The sequence below is a fragment of the Pangasianodon hypophthalmus genome, chromosome 11 (assembly GCF_027358585.1).
Source record: "Pangasianodon hypophthalmus isolate fPanHyp1 chromosome 11, fPanHyp1.pri, whole genome shotgun sequence".
In the NCBI taxonomy this organism is placed as follows: domain Eukaryota; kingdom Metazoa; phylum Chordata; class Actinopteri; order Siluriformes; family Pangasiidae; genus Pangasianodon; species Pangasianodon hypophthalmus.
In genome coordinates this window covers 9,701,267-9,718,041 of record NC_069720.1, presented here as the reverse complement: position 1 = coordinate 9,718,041, position 16,775 = coordinate 9,701,267, and the positions used below count along the sequence as shown (strand labels likewise).

Here is a 16,775-nt window from a genome sequence, read left to right as displayed (position 1 = left end):
GAGCGGTTAGCACTTTTGGCTTAATTAGCTTACTGCACTCACATTTAACTGCCTATTGCCACTCTGATAGCAGGCGAATTAATCAACCATACCTTACAGCACTAAGACTAGATGTATAGGGCAACTACTGAAGTTCACAATTATCATGTAATTCATTCTGCTGATTCTTTTTCTTTTCACTTAAAAAAAATTATTCAAATTGTGTGCGAAGACTTCATATAGTCTGTCTTGTCAAAGATTGAGAATAATCATCGGTGGGAGGGTCTCAAATATTTTACCAGTAAGAATGCTTAGAAAACATTTTCTACTATAGTCACTGGCAATAAAGTGACATGCAGCAAATCAATCTTTTTGGCAACCACACCATGAATCTAGGACAGCATAATCACCGCTGATCTCTGAGTAAGAAGGATAGCCTTCCTCTCTCCCCAGTAAATCAGAGGGACGCTAGCCAATCGCAGGTGTCTGTTAGTGAATGTATATACATAGAATAGGGCAGTTAGTGCTCTCCTCCAAGCATGTTCAGCAGTCCCATGACAGGTGGATTCATGTGTCTTGAAGGAAGAACATATCTTGTATATTGATTTATAGCTGCCACACAATAGGGGAGAATTAGCTAGAGGAACTGGCAGTCACTAAAAGTGAGAAATAAAATGGGCTTGACTTACACTGCACACAAAAACGTGCTAACCTGTGCTTGTGGTCAATTTTAAGTTGGTCCTGGTCCTCTTTAAACGAGCCCTAAAAAAGTCAAATCTAGCTCCCTTGAAGGTTCTTTAGTGACCCTTAAGTTCTCAAACCCTGCAGCAACTTGTTCAGGTAGCGTTAAGAACCCTTAACTGTAAAAGAAGTATCTTTTGATGAACCCTTGAAGAACCCTTTTTCGAAGAGTGTCTGTTTTGTGTACTTGTATACATCTATGACATTTGCATTTTCCACATCCTCAAAACAAGCTTTAAAAATATTCACTCTAGCAGAAATATGGACATCCCATAAATGTCTGACTATAAATGACTGTCATGACAGTACATAGTCACTAATGAAGCACTAATGGGATTGAGACATGTCCTGTCCAGTTTCCACTCTGATGTTTATTGAGGTTTTGGCATTTTCAAGGAAAATTCTGGACTAGCTCCTTCTCTCTTTCTCTCAATGGGACTCCTAAACGTGTACCTGAAGCCAAGCCGATGAAAATGACGGCTGCCCAGCTTGGCCAGAGTTTTCCTAGCTGAGTCCTCAAGGTTGTTCGAGCCCTCATCGTTCACCATCATGGCCAGGATCTGACCATCCTCCACTGTCTCTACATACTGGGCCAGGCGCCTGCTTTCGTCCTTACTCCGGTATGTGTCAAACCTGCAAAGTAGGTCAGAGAGAAATATCATTATCTTGCCATGGAAGGTTCTGGAAGCCAAACAAACATTCCAGGCGAGTTGGAGTAAGTTGTTGTTTTGAAGGCAAAGTAAAGCTAAAGGCTAGGTTATTCTTCTGTGATGAGAAACTGATTGCAGGCCAATCATGCAGGGCTGGAAGGACAGCTTTGTTTTGACAATTGGTCTAAAGTTTCTGTTTCCTGGTTTAATGCCAGACAGTCGATAAATCACTATTTTGTTGATGTAATGAACCACAATCCATTGTATGTCCAGACAATAGCTTAGCAAAAGGAAATGCAGGTCATAGAAGAGGCAAAGTCAAAGGAGACAGATATACAAGATACTGAGAGGAATAGATGGAGAAAGGAAATGAGAGTTCAATTCATGATGCATTGGCAGAGACGGAGACAGACAGACTGGTGGAGTTATATAAAGATGAACAGATAGAGTTATACTTGAGATGGACAGTGGCTTATACATGATGGAAAGACAGACAGAGGTGTATATCAAGAGTTAGAGAGAGAGAGAGAGATACTTATCCATGAGGAAAGCATTTTTAACATCAAATTAAGAAACAGCTGCAGGTGTAATAACATAAGCTCCGCCTCTTTCACGAAGTACAGCAAGAACACCAACCTATCAGTGCGTAGCACTTCTCCTGTTGTGGGCTCGATGACGTGGACGATGATGCCTCGGTTGCCCCAGCTCCTCTCAAAATAGTAGCTGTTTTCATTTCCTTCTCCAGGATGTAGCGTTTTGTTAAGGAACGTCCACGACAGCTTCTTCTCACCGTGAATCTCCAGCGTCCCTCCTGTTCCTACACCAACATACTTTCTCCCAAAATAACTGTGGTCATCATCGATGTCATCAGATCTGTTATGAAAAACACGGCAAATAAGCAGATAGCACATGCATCTATTTTCAGTGATTCTACACCACAACCTTTTGGTCCTATAATAGTTATTTCCTCTGATGGATTGAATAGATCTTCTGAAAAACTGCATAGCAACAAAAGGGCTAGTCAGTAATTGTATCCTTACTGAGTGTTGCTATATGTTTACCTGCTAAAATGGCCATTAAGTATAGATGGGCATTAATGAAGAGGTATAAACAACCATAATACTTTTATTCCAGAGATATTAGGCACTCTAGTGTGAAACACGGATACCACATGGACAAGCAAATGGCAAAAAAGCCAATTCTAATGCTGATGTATCAAAAAGGCTTGGTATATGGCTAAATTTCTATACATTTATAATAATACTGTAAAACACCATTCCTGAGTTGGAAAATAAAATGTTATGACATTATTCATATTCGATGCCATTCACCAAAGCATTATCTTCAAGCAATAATTCAGCCAAATTGTGATTTATTCAATTTTCCTTGTAAATGTGGCTGATTAGGCAGGATTTTGAAATTTGCTTCTTTAGTGCTGTACTAGAGATACAAAGCTAATGCAGCTAACAAGTAAGGGAAGCATATAGCTACCAGTTTAGCATTGTGCAGCAGGCTAATTATCAACACCAGGGAGCACTACATACATAGAACAGGGAACTTGAACTAGAAAAATAGGGCTTGGACTTATCAGTACTAAAATGCATGATAAGACTTCAGGACAAGAGGACAAGGAGACAGCAGGGTATACCCAGACAAACTAATAAAGAACCAAAACAAAACAGGTGGATACAAAATGGCAGCAAACCAGTGACCGGATATGGGTGGAAATCAAAATCAAATCAATAAACATGAGCACAAGGAACTGACAACGCAAAGGGTGAATCAGTGACATCGGAATTCACTCCTATCTGAGATAAATGATCAAGTAGATTGATACCAGTCTATGTGCTGAAGATGACAGTGATTCCAGCTTCAAGCTGGAAAGGCTGCTACTGTTTTTATATCTGTGACATCCATTTTTTAAAGATAAGTGTCATACTGTGTCACAAATTACATAAGCAAACAGTAGTAAAAGGTGATTTATGTGTGCTGTATGCACAATGCTAAACTAGAGCCTACAAGCTTTCATATGTTGTAACTACATTAGCCTTGTAGCTCCAGAGAAAAATTTAAAAAGCAAACATGGCTTGGCTGATTGACTCCACTTTGGGAAAACTTGTAGTCAATCAGCCAAGCCATGTTTGCTTTTTAAATTTTATGTAAATTTAATTTTTGTCCAAACTTTATTACAGAAAGCAATATCACATATAATACCTGCATATTATAGTGAAATGTCTTAGGTAGATAGTGATGCTCCTGCATTACCTGCCATAGAGCGAGATGGTGAGGTTTCCTTTATATGGACACTCAGGACTGCCGATATGCAGCTCGCCGTTGTTCCCAATGAGGATGTGTTTGGCACGAAGTAAGATGGGCTGGTTAGTGTCGGCGATCACAAGCTTTCCTACAGAGAACACAGAACTCTTCCTTGACTTGATCTCAAACTCAAAACACCCGTGATCTTTCCTTTTAAGGCCCCAGAGCTGCAGCATTAACCCAAACATGCTCTTTACTAGCAGGATAGATGTGAATGGATTTCTCCTTCAAGTGAAGCACATGATCCTTTCAGTTAAACACACTTTAAATCCCCTGTGATTGATTTTATGATGCTTGAAGGAAAGCAGTAGAAAGGTGAAATACCTCCGTTGAGGATCTCGATGGAGTGGACGGTGGCAGAGGAGGTAAGAAGCAGTTTACGGCCGTAGCCGATGGTGACGCGGTGAGATTCGCTGAAGCCGGGAGTCCAGGACTGCAACCCGGGCATCTGGTCTGGACAAACTGTGCACAAAATGTGGACAAACACATACAGCACAGGATAAATCTGACTTAAGTAACCAGACACACAAATTACAATTTAGTGCAATGTGCATGATGTACATTGCCTTGCATAAGTATTCACACCCTTGGAACTTTTCCATATTTTGTACTGTTATAACCTGCAATTGAAAAAGATTTAATTGGGATTTTGACATATGATACGTACAATATGTACAATATGTCCAACATTTGAAGTAAATGGTAGCATAATTATTTACCCCCTTGGGTCAATATCTTTAATTTCCTTTGGCTAAAGTCTTCTGGCACTGTATACAGTATGATGTGAACAGATTGTGTGTGTGTGTGTGTGTGTGTATGTGGGTTGGGGGGAGGGTGTATACACCAATATTTTCTTGACTGATTTGATGATACCTGAACAAAATTTCTCTAAACACAATTTCTCTTTCTTATCTTGTGAAGATGTTAACATGACCTGCTCTATGAATGTTGAAAGTAACGTAGATAAAACTGATAAATTCAGAGATGATTTAATTACAATAGCACAGATTTTATAAAACAACCCATGTTTTTTAAGAGACGGTTTAATTACAACAGTGCAGATTGTATAAAACAAACCTTTTTTTTTTGTTCTGTTGTTCATCATACCACCATTGTTTTTATCACAAATTTAACAGCAAGGGTCACCATAAAAAAATTGTAATTAAAAGGAGTAATAAAATTATTTGTTCATTAAAAAAGGTGATTTAGTCATTTGTGTTATCGCAGTGCCCTTTTATCATGTAAGCAAGCATTTAAGATATTCCCGTCTTGCTTATTGTTTGATGTATTTTTTGTGTATTATTTCTCCCTCATTTTTTTTTAACTCAGAAAAAAGAAATCCCAATCTTCAGTTCACATGAAATGCCATTCTGAATTTGCAACTAAAATACCCAACAAGGCACATAGATATCTGGCATTTTTCAGCCTTGTTATCTTAAGATCACACGAACAATAAAGACGGTAAGGCACAGCAAGACAAGAGCTGTTGAATCTATTGAATCCCTGTTCAATTCATTCTGCCTGGAAATCACCTACTTGCTCAACACTCCACACAGAAACGATTCTGCCTGAGCTACAATTAATTCTGTAGGTATCCCTAACACATCTACAATATCTAATATGTCCTTAATTGACAGCTAACAGCCCAAATAGTGTGGTTATTGTAAACACAATGTCAATGCGATTGAAGAAAAAAAAAAGTGTTGTACTATTTGGCTCACATTTCATTAGTGGTCAAAAATATCTGCTCAGAAAAAGAACTTGTGATGCTGCAGGCTCGGTAAACCATCACCATCCAACCAACCAGGACAAAAAAGTGTTAAAAGCCAACATTTCTCTACCTTTAATCGCTGTATTTTCATGCACAATGGAGTTCAGAATGGAGTTTGGGCTGCCTAAGTGACTTTGTTTTCTCATAAGTCATAAATTACAAAAGATTTTAAAGGTCCTCTCTGGACTTCCTGGTTTACACATTATTTTAATTTTATTACTGTAATTACTTCTGTGTAGGTAAGAAAACAATTTAAAAGCATTTTAAAAAGTAATATTCATTCCTTCAGTCATTAATTTTTAGTAACTTCAGTAACTTCAGTTTCATCATGACACCAGTCCATGGCAGAGCACTGTGCAAACATACCTGTTCTCAGAAAATAGAGATAATTTTGTCACATTTCTAGCATGTACACACATACAGTCCGTCCGAAAATATTGGAACGGCAAGGCCAGTTGTTTGTTTTTGCTATACACTGACAACATTTGTGTTTTGAGAGCAAAAGCTTTCATTTCTTGAAATTTACATCTAGATGTGTTAAATGACTTAGAACACGGCACCTATGGTTGCAGAACACACAATTTTAGTCTTAAAGTAAATTATAAAAAATAATTATTTGGTTGTATATCCTTTGCTTGCAATAACTGCATCAAGCCAGAGACACACAGACATCACTAAACTGTTGCATTCCTCTTTTGTGATGCTTTTCCAGGCTTGTACAACAGCTTCTCTCAGTTGTTGTTTATTTGGGGCATGTCTCCCCTTCAGGAGTTGAAATGCATGCTCAATTGGGTTAAGGTCTGGTGATTGACTTGGCCAGTCTAAAACCTTCTACTTTTTCCCCCTGATGAAGTCCTTTGTTGTGTTGGCAGTGTGTTTTGGGTCATTGTCTTGCTGCATGATGAAGTTCCTCCCAATTAAATTGGATGCATTTCTCTGTAAGTTGGCAGACAGAATGTTTCTGTAGACTTCTGAATTCATTCAGCTGCTACCATCATGACTTACATCATCAATAAAGATTAGTGAGCCAATTCCAGAAGAAGCCTTGCAAGCCCAAGCCATGACACTACCTCCACCATGCTTGACCAATGAGCTCGTATGTTTTGGATCATGAGCAGATTCTTTCTTCCTCCACACTTTGCCCTTTCCATCACTTTGGTAGAGGTTAATCTTGGAACCAAATCCAGAACTGCTTCTTACTGCTGATGAGTAGTTTGCAACTTGTGGTATGGCTTCTATATTTCTGCTCTCGAAGTCTTCTTCGAACATTGGATTGTGACACCTTCTCCCCTGCCCTGTGGAGGCTGTTGGTGATGTCACTAACTGCTGTTTTGGGGTTTTTCTTCACAGATCTCAAAATGGTTCTGTCATCAACTGCTGTTGTTTTCCGTGGCTGACCTGTTTGATGTCTGGTTATTTATACACCAGTGGTTTCTTCCTTTTTCAGAAAGGATGCTTATGCAATGGCAATGCTTGTGCAATGGCTCTTTTCCCTCTTTTCTCAGCTTCAAAATGGCTTTTCTCCCATAGACACCTCCCAGGCTTCATGTAGGTTTATCTTTCTGAACAACAAATGCAGTCTTGACGGGTGAAACCCAGGGCTCAATCCAAGAGTAGACATTCAGAGCTATTAATGGTTAAAAAAACAATCTAACAGGGAACACCTTGGCAACATGAAACACCTGATAGTCACATATTCCAATATTTTTTTGATCACTTGAAAAAGGGTGGGTTCAAACAAAAGGTGCCATGTTCTAAGTTGTTTAACAAATCTATATGTAAATATCAGGAGATGAAAGCTGAAATTCTGATCATCTTATATTCATATTTTGGTCTCAAACTCAAATGCCTTCAGTGTATAGCAAAATCAAAAGAATTGGCCTTGCCATTTTTACTCAATTTACTCAAAAGCAACCCACTCACCCTAAACCCCCATCAATCTCTGTGTGATGTCATTCTTAATGGACTGATTTTCTGTAGGAAGCCATCTTTCTTAAAAGCAGACACGAGCACTGCTGTGATTACAGCAAAGCAGACACACTCATCCTGCTTCTGAATCCTTTAAAAAAATCCATTTATGCATTTGGTCAATTACATAAACCCTTGCCATCTTTGTTACTTGCATAAAATTAAGCATGAAAAAGAAGGAGTGAAGGTACTTTTGATGCATTAAATTTCTCTGCCATCCTATAAAGAGGATGAAGAATCATTTCTCCATGGCAGAGGAAAAATGCTCATGGTCGTAATTACTGAAAGTGAGCAAAGGTTCCAGTGCTGATTATTGTTTGCAATTACAATAAAGTGGCTGAAAGAAAGGAAAGAGGATGTTTATACCTCTATAAATATGAAAAGGTTGAGTTTGACCTTGAACGTCCATAACAAACCTGGACCACAAGGAAACAAGTGGATAAATGATGGGGCTTATTCAAAAGCACTTTCCCCATCTCTCTTTCACGGCCGTTTGGCAATTCTTTGAGACTTTTGGAAGTTCCTGTAGATTACGTGGTTTAGATAATTCTGTGACTTGGGGTAACTACTAAACTCGAGCAGATTTCTTAGCAGATAATCAAAACAAATGCTCAAACTTGCATGTTTTAGTGAACTAAGACCACAGAGACCAATTTATCTCTGTAAAGCAGTTTGACTGGGTCGCTGGAATTACTGGACTGTTTCCATTACTGTAAAAAAACTGTTTTTACAACTGGATTAGTTTTAAAATTGGCTAAAGACATGGAATTTGCAGATGGCTGCTTTCTCTGGAAGACTTTCGTATTTAACATCCAATATCTAAGCAATAAAGCACTTTGGGGCGTGCTGTTATTGGAAAGTAATCAACAACAGGATTACTTCTGGGATTCAGTGATGGGAGAATGGCATTCTAAAGTGTTTTATTCCCCTTATTTCACAGCACTTTGCCAGTGCTAACATTTATTATTTATTAAAGAATAATACATCCGCTGTCCCATATTGGAAAACTACAGCTTTACCTCCAACTGTTACAAGAGCTGATACTGGAGACTCCTTCTAAAAATGGTAAACATCTCTTCACAGAAAACTTCACAACAACAATTACATGTGTTTTTTAATCTATTTATGTGGCGCATCCATCATGCAAGTCCATATGTAAATGGTTACCATAAAAAGGATAACAGAATGAGTAATTTTAATATAAAACTACCAGAACTACTATCAGAGCTGCTGTTATAGAAAATGAATCAACACCTGAGATATATATTTTTTTCATACGATATAGATAGCAGAGCACTGAGTATCGACTGATACCAAAATACTGATCCTCACAACCACGTTAACCTGGTGGCTGTGTGATTTACAACTGTGTGTCCTGCGTTCATGTGTACAATATAAACTTCCTCATTTTGAAGTGAGATAGATGCTCCTGTTATGTCCCTGCGTATGTTCCTTTAAGTATATTCTCTAACAAACTCTAGGGCCTTCCAGTATCAGGGGTTTCTATACTCAGATCATGTCGCACTTTAATTGCATACAGGTGAATTTATGCAATCACAAACTTTTTTTTTTTTTTTTTTACTTTTTAATTTTTTAAAACTATATTGACTTTTCCCTACATTTCAATATTATAGGCTATTTTGTGTAAATTCATGACATATAACCCCAGTTAAGCCCAGGGTGTAACATTACTAAATACTGGAAAGTTCAAGGGGGTGAAAACATATGCAAGGCACATAAAGGGGGTTTTGTTTTTATTCCTGCCATGCTGTGGCATATGACAGCCAAACTAATTTTATATATATATATATATATATATACACACACACACACACACACATGTATATACGATATACGATCTCCTGCTTGACGATTAGCTGAGCACATATGAACAGAGTAGCATATGATAGTGTGGGTATGTGGCAGAGGCAAAAACAGTGAGAGAGACAGTGAGAGACAAAGAGACACAAGTTTAATGTCTGATCTAACATCTAATTTCTGATAAGTTTCATTTTTACCATACTCAAGCATTTTTTTTAATATTCTCACTCTTTGGCATTATGAACCTCTCATGATTTGTGTGTCAATAAAGCATGCTGAGAGAGAGAGAGAGAGAGAGAGAGACAGACAGACAGACAGACAGACAGAAACAAGAGACGTACCGGCCTGAATAATGGGCAGAAAAGCTCCAAGAAGTACAAGCCAGATCTTCATTTTTCAGTGCTATCAGTGGAGTTCGGCCAGACAGAGTTTCAAGGCACCTGCAGTAAGAGACATCAATAAATCATTCTGGGCCACACCGAGCAGGCTGCGTTAGTACACAATGTGTGTTTGCTGGTTTGGGTGTGTGTCCCTGTGTGAAAGGTGTGGAATCAGATTCAGATCAAAAACAGATCTGAATGGGTTTTACTTTTGAGAGAGATTTGAATAAGGAGTTGCTCACATTGACACAGATAACACAACATGACAAACAAAGACAGATAGTCTTCTTGTACGCAAAGGTAAAATCATGATAACGATTAAAATGTTTGATGTAAAATGCAAACTAACAAATGTCTGTGTGTACAAAATTTTCCAAAAATATCTTCTGGGATGTTTTTTTTTCTTAAAAGATTGGTCATTATTTGGTTATCTGCCACACCAGATGCAGCCCATCAAGGGCCACGAGGCTGAAACATTTACAGAAATCTAAGGGAAAAGCTCCCATACTAACTTCCTTTATTTACTGTTAATTCTTGCTAATTTCCTGACCAATAATTTGTTGTTAAGACCATTAAAAGCTTAATATTTTGCCATTTTAGTTACACACATACACACATACATAGATCAAAGAACTTCAAAGACAGGCAGGAGATTAAGAGTCGTGCATTTGTTTAACTATGGTTATGTAAAGAGTTACATAACACACACACAGACACTGCATAAAGCAGATGCAGCCTGCACTCCTGTTACTGCTGTTAAAGTTATAGTTAAGCTTACTTTTTAGCTACAATGGCCCACTACAAAACTTAAAAAAAAATTAATAAAAAAATATATATATATATGCTCAGATAAAATATATGTGCTCAGAAGAGTTTTACTTTTAACTTTAATTTAAAGGTGGTTATTAGAGGTAAATTCACTCACGACTTGGCATACACATGGCTAAAGTACTTTAAAGATGTTTTTCCAAAAAAATTTTGACTTGAGCTTCTATTCTTTTCAAAATTCAGTTCCTTCAAGTTCCTCTGACACTTTTTATCTTTTTGTCCTCTTTATTTGATATTCTAAGTGATGTTTCTGTTCTGAAATATTCCTCTGCTCTTCCTAACAGCCTCCTGTCTCTCCACACGGTAATGTGTCTTGTCTATTATCTCAATTCCTTAATGCTGTGCTGAAAATCTCTCTGCTTTTCAGCTTATTTGGGTTCATTAATCTCTAAATTACATTACATTAAATGCATTGCAAAGTGGTGTCAGTGAAAAAGTATGTGGCAAATGGCATGCTGAACAAACTGATACAATACACACTTTTTGTTTAGATATTATACCCATATACTGAGATGCTTTAAAAGCAGTTTTTTTTTTTACATAAGTAGGTCTCGGATTACATATATTCTATGAAAAGGCTGTGTCAGTCTTGCCAGGTTAAATTTGACAATTTATTATGGCAGCTAAACAAACAAAAGTAGATGCTCAGTAATTTTAACGACAACTGACAGACTTGTTTTGTTGTGAGTGCATTGTTTGTCACACTTCACGTAAGTGTTGGCAGTTTGAAGCAAAGCATCTGTTAAGCCTTCTCAGAAATGTAGGAGAAATCATTGTTCTTAAAAATCTAAGCTCAGCTAAAAGTTAAGCTATAGTTGGAAGTTTCCAGCTAGCTATGAGCTCAGATTTGTTATATGGAATAAGGATGTAGTACTGAACTCTTTTGGAAACTAGCTCAGCACACAGCACAAATAAGGTCTCAACCTACTAATACATGCAATTCACTGCATATATCAGACTCCTCAAGACTATGTATTGAGAAATACAGAGATTTCTACATTAGTCAAACAAAACAAGCACTTCGTATGAGGTACACAGGAGGTGCATTTCATCAGGTCAAACTACATCTGAAATAGAAGACAAGCCTCAGGTCAAGACTTAATGGTTGGAGCTCCCAACTGATTCTACAGTCTAGAGGTGAGCATTGGGACTCTTCTCCTGTGAAACTCAACAAAAAAATGGTGGGAATAGGCATTTTTGTACTATGCAGGCGGATACATATGACGTTCATGTGATTACTGCTCTCATTCATTCATCATCAGTAACGGCCTTCCTCCGGGAGTGGACGGAATTGGTCAGAATTCTTTCGGGAGTGGGTGGAAATGGGAGGGGGAAAAAAAAAACATCTTGAGCACACATCTACTACTGTCCAAGTGTTCACTCTATTTTCAAAACACCATGACTTCTCAAATCTTATCTAAGGCACGGATTTGCTATTCGAAAATGTTGGAAGTCCATGAGAGCCTAACTGCATGTGGTGGGAAGCAAGGTATTGCTTCGTTGATCAGAGTGAACGATAGCTATTTGTGGGCTTCTGTTGGCTCATGTATATGGAATAGGGCAGTATCCCTATGAAGGCAGTTGCATAAGCTGAAAGATGCAGTGGTGTCACATATCTTGGAAGAAGTACACTATATGGCCACCTGACCATTACACCCATATGTGCTTGTTGAACATCCCATTCCAGATTTAGTCCATGCTTTGCTGTTATAATAACCTCCACTTTTCTGGGAAGGTTCTCCACCAGATTTTGGAGCAGTTCATCCCAAAGGCGATCAGTTAGCTTGAGGTCAGGGTTTTGTGCAGACCACTCGAGTTCTTCCAGACCAACCTTGGCAAACCATGTCTTCACGGAGCTGACTTTGTGCACAGGCGCATTGTCATGCTGGAACAGGCTTGGGCCTCTTAGTTCCAGGGAAGGGAAATCTTAATGCTACAGCATACAAAGTCATTCTAGACAATAATGTGCCTCTGATCTTGTAGAAAAAGCCCACATATGGGTGTGATGGTCAAGTGACCATAAACTTTGGTCCATATAGTGTATGTATCAGTACCCCACTGTGTATACACACTACTGAAGACAGGACTCACTGTGCTAACTGTGAGCAACTGGAATTGTTATAACCTCCTATAGCCACTTTCACTTCCTTATTGCATCTCTATTGTGAATACACAGTGGGGTACAAAAGTCAGAGAAGACATTGATATCTTTTGGCTCCCACTGCACTTATATGTGTAAGTATCAATAAGTGGAGACTGGAGACAGGAGACTTTATTTGAGATCGCACATGCTTATTTTTTGGAGAAGCAGAAACCATCAGGTGCAGGTGGATTCCTTCCCACAGGGCAGCTAATGTCCAGGTGGGTCACACAAACCACGTCTCTCTCACAATCAGATCAGTGCTGCAGGGCAGAGAAATGAAGACAAAGTTTAGGGCAGATGAACCAGCAATCACCAGAACCACCACTGCAGCAAATTCCACACATATCAAAAGTTCACTCCTCTGTCATTTTCTAACACACACACACACACACACACACACACTACTCCAAAACTATGTGGATGCTTAGATTGCACTCATAATGCTGGGAGTAGGAACATCAGAGAAGTCAAAATGTAGATAGCATTAGAGTGCAAGTTTACATTTACATTTGCAGCAGTTGCTTTACAGGTAAACGGATGATAAGATTTTGCTCTACACTTATGCACATCAACTAGTGATGATAACGTTCCCTCTCTCACTCCCTGATCACCTGCTGTTCAGATATAAAAAAAAGCCCCATCAGATGGCTGAGCTTTTAGCCAGGCTCATTTGCGACTTCAGAAATGCATGAAGATTGAAAGAAAATCCCTTTGTTGGGTTTGCTAATGCACAGACTGATTTCCCCTGAGCCAAATACCTGCAGAGGACACACACACTGCAGTAAGAGTTGTTTTTTTATCAGCGAATCAAAAGTGCAGGAGCAGAAGAGTGCATCCTGATTTGTTGCCCATTTGTTTCAGACGTGTGTCGATACATAGTTTATGACACACTCATCTGCATACAGAATAGTGTGATGGTGGAAATACCATTAATAACAAGACTGTTTATGGGTGCTTTAATGCTTCTGGTTTGATCTGCACAAAAATCGATAGGCATGCGCCAGTAATTGGGAGTTTCCCAATGGGACACACTGGCCTTGTTTTACTGTTCTCCACACTTCTACAGGACTGATTTTGACAACTACAGCATTATACAATGCAGTACATCATGATTTTCAACAAGCATGATCATATATAATACACTTGAAAAAAAAGGTAAACCGTTGAAAAACAAAGAACATTTTCATTTATTCAATCCTGAGCTCAGGTTACTGTCTGTGCATGTTCTCCATGTGACCACATGCGTTTTCCTCTGGGTTCTCTGGTTTCCTCACACTTCCCAAAAATTAGTTGAATTGGCAACTCTGACTTGCTCCTAGGTTTGTTCCTGGGATAGGCTCCGGATCCACCGCATTCCTAACCAGGATAAAGCGGTTACTGAAGATAAATTAATGACAGTGTGTTGCAGATCACCATGCTTAAAGCAATAGCTCAGCCTTACTTTTGAATGAACTTATTCTTACCCCAAATGTTTGGTGTCTGAGGTTTATTTCTTTGGTTTTGCTTGGAGCTACAACGCTAATACAGCAAACAAGAAAGGGAAGCTTATAGCTTCCAGTTTAGCATTGGGCAAACCACGTACGTAAATTATCAACTGACAGACTTGTTTTGTTGTGAGTGCATTGTTTGTCACACTTCACGTAAGTGTTGGCAGTTTGAAGCAAAGAATCTGTTAAGCCTTCTCAGAAATGTAGGAGAAATGATTGTTCTTAAAAATCTAAGCTCAGCTAAAAATTAAGCTATAGTTGGAAGTTTCCAGCTAGCTATGAGCTCAGATTTGTTATATGGAATAAGGATGTAGTACTCGACTTGAACTCTTTTGGAAACTAGCTCAGCACACAGCACAAATAAGGTCTCAACCTACTAATACATGCAATTCACTGCATATATCAGACTCCTCAGTTCAAGACTATGTATTGAGAAATACAGAGATTTCTACATTAGTCAAACAAAACAAGCACTTCGTATGAGGTACACAGGAGGTGCATTTCATCAGGTCAAACTACATCTGAAATAGAAGACAAGCCTCAGGTCAAGACTTAATGGTTGGAGCTCCCAACTGATTCTACAGTCTAGAGGTTAGCACTCACACTGGGTTGTTCATTAATCTCAAACATGTAGTTCAGGAGTATCTGATGTTGTCAGCCACACTGTTATCTATAAAACACTGACAAAATGATGTCAAAGAACTAAAAGCAGTAGCAGCCAGAATCACTTTCTTCCTTGACATGTAGTTTGGTATTACACTGCAAGATGGAATTTTACATTGCAAGTAATTTAGATGAGGGATCCTGAGTGGTGTAACAGAAAAAAGTGCTCAACCTCATCATTGGGCGATTGCAGATTGGAATCCTGACGATGCCACAGCCATCTATGGTCAGGAATCCAAGAGAGCAAAATTGGCCATGATCTCTTGATGGAAGAGATGGCATTAGTCTCTCCCGTGTCGATCAGAGTTACACTGGCCAATCATGAGCTTCACGAATGCGGAAGAGGGTATTGTGTGTTCAGCTGCCCTGTGACTCAGCATGAGCAGCAGATTGAAAAGATTCTGTGGCTGGCTTCATGTGTCTCACATGAGGACGCATCTATGCACATATGTTGACCCTCCCTGGTTGGTGGCTGACCAAATGACCAAATTAAAGAGAAAACTGGAAAAAGAAAAAAAAAAAAAAAAAAAAAAAAAACTTCAAACATGTCTTGGCTGATTGAAGGGAAACATTTCGTGCATTTCACGACCATTTCTAAATTAGCTAGCTAAATTAGAGATTCAACCTGACTGGCAATGTCACTGTAGACTCTTTATTGTAGACTCTCACACACTTTCATATTGTTGTATACCTCTATTCCACACAGCTCTATGTGAATTCACCAGGCCTGGAAGTCTCTCTGCCTGAGCAATACGTCACCACAAGAGGAGCAGAAGCAATGCGATAACGGCCTGGCTCTTGGGATTTGGTTTTGCTATGCTATCCCTCTTTAAGCTGAATATCTCTGACACAGCTGACTATCTTCTCAGAGAAACCATTGACCTGCACTGCTCTCCACTATCCAGCCTGATAGGCCATTTCCACATCCTCCTTTAAAGCTCACCCTGCTTTATCAGCATCTGTGAGTACACAAAGGGACGCTCTTAAGTGTATCCTGTGGATTCAAATACATTTCGAGTACCATTCAATTTTTCAATAAACCATGCAAGGCTGCCGGTAAATTAGGAATAATACTATGTAGGTAATCAAAGCAAAGAATTGTAATAGGATTCTGAAATCTCATTTTGGTTTGGGTGAAAAACTGCTAATTTAATTTGAATTAGACAAAAGTCAAGAAGACACAGCCTTCATTATTTTTCTGTTTTGTTCTTTGGAGATACAGAGAAAAAATATTTTATCTAATAAATAAATAATAAATACAATATAGTAATAATCAAAATTTTTAATTATTAACTACAAAAAACACAGAACACTTTTTTTTTTCAAGGTTCACAAATTCAGGATGTTAAAGGCCATTTTCATTTGTGTCGATTTGTTTTTCTATTCAGTTTCCTGAGTACCATGACGAGAAAAATGTAAGTTCTCTCATTCTTTTTTTTCCAATGATATTGTGAAATTGAGTAATCAGGTCACCCAAAGTACAGCTTGAAAGTATTTTAAAAATTAATTTTAAGGAAATCATTATAATGTCTTTAATGGTTCAATCAATCAACCAATAAAGTTTAATTTTTGAGAATTACAAGGGCTAAATGGCACCACAGTCATGAATCCACCCTAATTGATCACCCTTATGATTAGTTACCTTACTGTTTTCTATTACCTGGAAATTATTTAGAAGTCCCCTTCTCACCAACTTCCATCTTCTTTCACTTTTTATCTCAATCACATATTTTCTTCAAGAAAACTACTTTAAACAACAGAAAAATTATACATTATAGGCTCTCTCTGGACTTATAATTTAAGATGATCTCCTGCTTCTGAAATGCTTTCCTTTCATAACTCTTACAATGGAAGAGTATATTTTAAGCACACACTTTTGTTTTATAGGACGTCAACTAGCAATTATAAAGAACTTTATTAACCCAGAGGGCCAGTAAAAGCATAAGGAGCCACAACGCTTCCACGTGGACGTGACCTTAAGGGAAGGAAAACGCTACTGGTTTTTGATTCTTTCCTCATCCTGAGCAG

At 38.4% G+C, this 16,775-nt stretch overlaps 1 protein-coding gene across 1 annotated transcript in view; it reads right to left on the bottom strand.

Annotated features, from left to right (window-relative positions):
* cemip (cell migration inducing hyaluronidase 1) overlaps positions 1 to 16,775 on the bottom strand; it is a 128,476-nt gene that overhangs the window by 64,627 nt on the left and 47,074 nt on the right. Inside the window, exons 2-6 of the mRNA XM_026930312.3 lie at positions 9,588 to 9,686; positions 4,011 to 4,148; positions 3,636 to 3,774; positions 2,007 to 2,243; positions 1,174 to 1,353 (exon numbers count right to left, since the gene is read on the bottom strand). Coding sequence (XP_026786113.3) covers positions 1,174 to 1,353; positions 2,007 to 2,243; positions 3,636 to 3,774; positions 4,011 to 4,148; positions 9,588 to 9,639 — 746 coding nt within the window. The 5' untranslated portion in view covers positions 9,640 to 9,686. The remainder of the gene's footprint in view (positions 1 to 1,173; positions 1,354 to 2,006; positions 2,244 to 3,635; positions 3,775 to 4,010; positions 4,149 to 9,587; positions 9,687 to 16,775) is intronic.